This window comes from Mycena indigotica (genome assembly GCF_014461135.1).
Source record: "Mycena indigotica strain 171206Taipei chromosome Unknown Mind.scaff0003, whole genome shotgun sequence".
Classification (NCBI taxonomy): Eukaryota; Fungi; Basidiomycota; class Agaricomycetes; order Agaricales; family Mycenaceae; genus Mycena; species Mycena indigotica.
In genome coordinates, this window is record NW_023503002.1 from 4,829,253 (window position 1) to 4,836,435 (window position 7,183).

Consider the following 7,183-nt stretch of genomic DNA (forward strand, 5'->3'; position numbering starts at 1 on the left):
TGCGTGTGTGTCCGTGTGTAACTTAGCCTCGCGGCCCTGGGTTCTCATTGACTCATTCATTATACTCAGATGTTAAGGTTACCTTGGAGTCGTCAGTTACCACGCAGGCGATCTAAGCCTGCGCCTGTCAGGCGAGTTTAAAAGCGCAAGACGGGTCCAGGAGGCCGGCGGCGCGAGGCTCAAGCCTCAGTGTGTGCGGGCAAGAGATGAGATGGGGCGATAAGGATACACAGGCAGTAGGGTACAGCGGGTGGGGAGGCATGGTATCGATGGATGGATGGATGGGGGATATGATATCGGCGAATATACACACGCCGTCGTGGTCGTCGGCAGAGCAGAGCTGCACCCCATCAGCCCCTCCCTGCTTACAAGATACACACACGCACCAAGAATGCAAGAACCAAAAAGTAAGGGGGGGGGGCTACCGCACGACGACGCGGCGCGTATGCTTCCCCGCGCGCCGGCGCTCGTTGTACGGCATCGGCCGGCGCCACGCGTCGTCGCGGTCGTCGTCGTCCTTGTTCTCGTGGTCGGGCTCGTCGGTGGGCGTGGGCGGTGTTGTCGTCGCGCTCGACGCCGAGCGTGCTCTCTGCTGTGTCGGCGGCGTCGGCGGGGCCTTGCTGGGTATGTACAGCGGGGCGGGAACAGGCGTCGGCTGCCCGCCGTTCGCCATCCACGGCTTCGGCGTGGGTAAACTGGGCACCCCAGTGCTGGGCCGGCGGCTCTTGTGGTGGGGCATGTCGATGTCGAGCCTGACGCGGACGAGCTCGCGGCCGACGCCGGCCTGGGCGAAGAAGGCGCGCTCCTGGCGGGCGAAGTAGCCGCTGGTCGGGCCGGCGCGGAGCTCGGGGGCGCCGGCGGGCGGGGGCGCGGGGAAGAGCGCCATCAGCTCGTGACCGGTGGGCGGGGCGGGGTAGCCGCGGGGCGTGGGCAAGGCGGCGCGCGATGGGGAGGGCGGGTCGACGTCGCGGAGGGAGGAGGGCGACAGCGGGCGGCGGGAGACGGTGGAGCTGGAGGTGGATGCGGAGGGGTGCACCGGGAAGGGCGGGGTCGCGGGCACGGGCAGGGACATGGGCATCATCGACGGAGGAGGACAGGACAGACTGGGCAGGGAAGCACGCGCGGTATATATACGTGCCCACCAGCCTTCGCTTCGCGGAGCCAATCGTGCTGCCGGCAGGGCAGGGCACACGTCACACGCCCGATCGAGATCCCCGCCATTGCTCGCTCACACGCGCTGACAGAAAGCGTCCCCGTCGGAGCAGCGGGATCTATCCCCATCGCGCTCTCCCACGCTGTTACATAAATTGCAAGTCCATCGCCGGCGCTGTCGCCGGGCTATGTCCGCTGCCTACCCCGACACGACGCGACGCCGACAGGCTACAGCGTTGTTCGCCCTCGATCGCAGGCATACAGTGCGCAGCGTGCACCCATCCTTATCGCGCCCCACCTCGGATCTCCAGCCGCCAGTTGCTTCGCTGTCGACCCTGCACCCTGTCCACTCTCTTTTCGCCTCCCCCATGGCGTCATGCATATGTACGACCCGCGGTCCGCCAACGGGAGCTTCCCTTCCACGCACCCCTTCCGAGCGAGGCGCTATATTTGGCCTCCTCCCCTTCCTCGGTCGGAGAGGTATTCTTGGAGCGGGGCAACGAGGCCATGCCGTGGGGCCACCCCCGCTACGGGCCATGATCCGCCCACTACCCCGTCCGACGATCGCCTGCACCTGCACCTGACCACGGCCAGCTGCCGCGCCCGAACCTGGCCGCCCGCGCTTCCCTCGCTTACTCGATCTTCCTTCGCCGGCAACCCACCGCGCCGCCGCCCGCGCCAGGGCCGGCTCCACCTCGACGCGCTTCGCGGCTTCTTCTCGACAGACTCGACGGACAGCGCACCTGGTACCGATCGCGGTGATTTCATTATAGCCCTCCGGAATCCGGGCGGAGGCAGAGGCGTCCTCCCTGGGCCGGCCGAACATGCAGGGGCAGCCCCGGACGACGAGGGGACGACGGGGGTGCCTGAGCTGCGGTCGTCAGTGGCGCTGCTGATCGGCGATAAGATAGCCGCGCAGCGAACCGTGAAGCGGCGACGCGTTCGCCTAAAGCCAACGCCGCGCGTCGGTTCTGCATACAATACAAACAGTGGTGCGTACAAGTTTGCAAGCTCCGGCCTATCACGCGACCTCGACTTCGCATTCGAGAAGACGGTCTTGAAGCCTGGGACGTGCTAACCTGCAGAGCGCAGAGACGCTGACGCTAGAACTGGTTTGACGGAAGCCGTCAGGCAGCGATATCGATCGTGCTTCGCGAGCGCCGCCTCGAGGAGCCCAAGATCGCCGTCGCCGTGCTCGTGCCGGGATCCGAGGGCCGGCGTCCGGTATCTCAAGTGAGATGCGGACGAGTAGGAGGGGTAGTTGTACTTGAGCCGCAAGTTGAGCGGGCCCAGGCGGGGTAGCGGGTACGAGACCAGGGCGAGGGTCGGGTAGCCCGCGAGCGATGACCATCCTGTAGATGGGCAATAGATGCCGACAGGCAGTCGCCATTATCGATAGACGCCGGATCAAGTCGAGAGATGGGGCAAAGGCAGAGACGAGTCAAATTCGGGATGTGGTTGGTCAGACGCCGATCTATTGGTTGTGGCATTAGGGGTAATAGTAATGTTCGTGAGCGGGCGCGTGGTTTGCTTTCGTGAGATCAAACACCATCATTCGTGAGATTGATGGCAGCTTTTAGCCGACCGTTAGTTTTCGTGAGATCACGGAGCGTCACGGTGACACGATCAACGTGACGACGTCCCATCCCTCCTCTTTCCGCAACCACCACCATATCCCCCCCCTTCCCCTTCCCCGACATCGCCCTCGGATACTGAACCCACCAGCCCGATGGACCGCGCTGCACGACGGATGGCGAGAACAAGGAGGAGGCGGGGTGCCCGGTGAGTTGTATCTACCCGCATCCACCTCGAGCGCGATAGGCTAGCACGCTCGAGCGGATGTCCGGGCGCGCCTCCGGACGTCCGCGCCTCTCAACGGCGACAGACTCGTGTACCGACCGAGACCGGACTATGGCGTCAAGCTCGGCCAGCGGCTTACAATCTCGGGCTTGGCAGGTGGTGGCGTGGGGACAGCGAGGCGAGGGGAGTCGCGCTGGACATGGACCGGCGCGCTGTCGATGAGGTGAACTGCTGGCATCAGGCCGGAAGTGGCCTGTGAGTAGATTCGGCCTGGTGTCGGCCTGGTGTCCAGGTCAAGCGTTGCGCTCCTTACGGCTGGCGGAGCGGCCCGTCCGGTCCAGGGGCGCCATGTGTGCTGCGAGCGCGGCGCTGTGTGCGCCGGTCTTGGGCGGCGCCGATCCTATGCAAGACTCGATCGCACTGGACGGTCCGGGGCCGGTGGCTGCGGCCGACGGTGCCTGAGCTGGCGGCCGTGAGCTGGCGGCCGAGGGGCCGGCGAGTGGCCGTGGGTACACTCGGCCTGATGCCCAGGGCTTGCTCAAAGGCCGCATCGCAAACGAAGGCGGGGGACACGCGCTGTGAGACCGTTGGGATTGTGGGAAACAGGCGGAGGGCCGGCTGAGCAGCAAGAGTCAGTAAGTATGACTTGTAGAATTGTGCGTAGAACATAGATCACCAATATACACTCAGTTTTACGCCCTTATGCGCTGAAAATAAGAAATTTCGAACTCAGGTGATGGGATCAAAGTCAGCGACAAATGCGCTGAGCTCCCCTCCCCCACAAACCATCTCTCCATCGCTCTTGGCACCAAACAGGTAACACATGGCACTTTGATCGCCTGTTGACAGCTCAAGAAGGCTGACCGCGCGCCCGCTCACGAACATTGCCAGGGCCCGGCATTAGCAAAGAGCAGAGGGGAAATCAGACCTCGAGGGGAAATGCGCCGATCGAGGGTGGGGCGGGAGAAGCCGGGACTAATAGAAGGAAATGCGTCCGGCGTCGTCCGAGGTAGGGCCGCGAGGCCCAGGGCCGGTTGGAAGACGCCGCGATAGTGGGCGATTGCTGCAGTCGCGAGCTGTGAATCCCAACGCATGGCACATCCCGAGCGGTCGTTCATATGTCACTGGTACTTGACTACCTCGCGGAGCACAGTAGATGCCGGGGCGGGCGAAGCCTGCGACTGCTCCAGAGCTCGCATAGTGGCGTGGCCGAATGGCGTGCGCCCGCCAAACGCCGGCGTGCACGCCACTGATGGTGGTGGCGTGGCGTGCGATGGCGTGGGACACTCCCGAAGGGTTCTCTCTGTTGTTCGTCGCCGTTCACGGTGTTCCTCGGTGCGTCCCACTGGCTGTAGGGATTTCCTATATAGCTGCTTACTACGATTCCGGTGTCATCGACCGGTGTGCTCCGGCCTTCCCGGCATCCACCGGCGAGGCCACCATATGCTTCACCGTATGCACTGTGAAGGCATAGGGCGTCTCAGAAGCCATTCTGAGACATCTTGTGTCATACACAGAAGTCGAGGTATACAATACGCGCGAGACTCACAAGTACTCACGCTCTGGGTCCGACGCGCCGGCCGGCGCCCCCGGAGCGCCGGGCAGTGGCGAATACCAGTCTCGTTGCGTGCTGAGGTGAAATGCGCGTGGGCTATGTGCAGAGTTACCCCCCGTATTGTGCAATATCGGGGGAGGCCGGCCCAGTTGGACTCGGCGCGGCGCACCAGTACCGCCGGCCGGGCCCGCGGAACTCCTCCGGAGTTTATTTGGTGCCAGTGGTGCTCCGTTGCTCCAGCGCGCGTCGTCGGGCAGGTCATCGTACCTATGACAGCCATAACCGGGGACCCTCCACCTCTGAGTGGCGCCGGCCGGCCGCATTGGAGCCTGTCGACCGGACTCCGGGCGAGTTGCACACAAGCTGGTGTGCAGGGGTCGCTGTGCTCGTCGTCCTGACCGACGCGACTGTCGATCTTAGTCCAGGCGTCGAAACCCCTGACATGGCTGCTAGCTAGCAGCAAGCCAGCGGTGAGTCGCCGGTGACCTGAAAGCCGCGATGGGATGTTAGATGACACTTATTTACAGTATTTGGGGCTTCCTTGACGCTTATACGTTGAGTTATACCTCAAAGCAACCCAAAAGCCATACAAGCCAACGCCAAAATGTCTGGCGTGCCAAGCCGACAGAATGGCGTTGACGCCTGATGGGCGGGCGTTGGCTTTGATCGCCAGCCAAACGCCACTCCCACGCCACGCCACGCCACTTGGCGCTGGTGCACGCCATTCAGCCACGCCAAAACGATAGCTCTCCGACTGCTCAGTGCTGGGCCAGTGGCCATGGCATGGGAGGCGGGGGCCGACACGGGGCAACGAAGACGTGGGTCGATGTCGATCGCGCTGCTCCTCAGATGCGAGGAGCCCGGGCAGGGGCGTATGGATGAGGCGGCCGGGGACAGCTGCGTGCCGCGCGTCGCTGTCCGGGGACGTTGTCCGCCCAATCTGCGTGTCGCAGAGGGGAGACGGGGGCTATCACCGTGAGGGCCCGACAGACATGTCCTGTCATAGGACCCCCGAAAATACGGTGTTAACTTCAAGGGGGTGTCACGTGTCAAAAAGTGACAACCGGGATGGTCGGTCGGTCCCCCCTCCGGACCCTTAAAAAATTTTTTTGGGAGAAGCTTTTTGGCTGAAATGGTAAGTCAAAATTGTCTTAGGATGGGTTACAAGTACTGTTTGGTGCACTATACATCTATAATAAAGTATCAACAATCTCACAAGTGGTTATTTTTCAGTATCTCATCATCAGATGGAACATTGTGGCAAATCAGAACATATGGGGATGGATATCTGTACTCTGGAGTGAGATTTGTAAGACAATGACTATATCAGGACTTTGTCTACAAGATATATATATAGCTGGAAGTCTATGTTTCTATCAATGTTCTTGGAAATTCAGAGGACTGACTGAGTTTGATGCTATCAGATCACATGACTGTGTGAATTACCTTCCTAATATGGTAATGTCACGTCACAGTCACGGTCGGTGGGTCCCCTGGAAGGGCTTAAACAAAAAGTCCAACGTATGTTCCGTTATTTTTTTTCTGATACCCCCTTGGTTAACTTGGGTACAGATTCGGACACAATTGGGTCCAAAAGTGCCGATCACTTTGGCACCTCGTGCGGACAAATTTGGTCAAGAGTCGGTCGCAGTTTGTGACCAAGTCCGGACAAATTTGCCGGCCGCCAGAGCGGCGAAGCGGTGACGGACACCCGAACGTAGTCCCTCCGACCGGGTCTGCCATCAAACAGCAGCGCGTGCTTGCATGTCTGCGGAGTGGCCAGCAAACATCACGGAGGCTGCCCAACACATTGCTGGGTGCTTTTGGGCTGCCGGGGTTGTTGTCGCGCTGTTTGCCAACACATATCGGGCACCGGCTACGGCTGGCCCGGTATCCCAGTTTGGGTCCTGTCAATGGGCAAGTTTGACAGCCGCCCAGCCCGGTTGCTCCGAGGGTCGCCCCCTGAGTCCCTCGTGGCCCCCTAGCCTAGTGGTTTTCGCGCTCGCTGCATCCTGCGACGATCTCTTGATCGATTTTCGCTGTTTCATGCGTTTCCGCCTGAATTCACGCGACGTTGATCCCATCAGCGATTTGATGCCGCCAGGAACTTTCATACATGTTCGGACAAATTTTGCCCAAATTTGGCCTCTTGTTCGGACAAAATTGGCCTTCGGAGGTATCAAAGTCCCAACCGTATTTTCGGGGGTCCTCCTGTCATTCGAGACGCCAGTGCCAACTGCAGCCGCGGCGTGAGTCAGGGGCAGACATAGACGTGGTGCCAAGTATGGGAAGGCGAAGTGCGAGAACGAGAACGAGAAGCTGGGAAGGTCCGTGTGGGGTGGGGGATTGAGCGGGAACAGAGAACAGAGAACAGAGCCCGTCTTGCTGGACAGAGAAAGCTGAACGTGGCAGCCAGCTGGAGAACGCGTCACTCGTCAGTCAGGCCCTCCCCGTCCAGGCATATCAGCCATATCACGCACCAGTCGCAGCCTGACGCGGCCGCGGGGCCTTTTCGCGGGACGACATGACGAACAGAAGCAAGGGACGCGCGTGGGAGCCGTCACATCAGCGCGTCACGTTCCCAGGCCCCGACACAGGTGGTGATCCCGGGCCTCGCCAGTGCCTCGCCGCGGAATTAACTTGGAATTAACCGTCCCCGGCTGGCCGCCATGTGCT

At 61.5% G+C, this 7,183-nt stretch overlaps 1 protein-coding gene across 1 annotated transcript; it reads right to left on the reverse strand.

Moving 5' to 3' along the window:
• Positions 1-421: 421 nt before the first annotated feature.
• MIND_00394700 (uncharacterized protein) lies at positions 422-1,081 on the reverse strand (the record flags this gene model as incomplete). Its single annotated transcript, XM_037360775.1, has 1 exon — positions 422-1,081. One exon carries the CDS (start codon positions 1,079-1,081, stop codon positions 422-424), a length of 660 nt encoding a protein of 219 aa, XP_037223660.1.
• Positions 1,082-7,183: the final 6,102 nt, after the last annotated feature.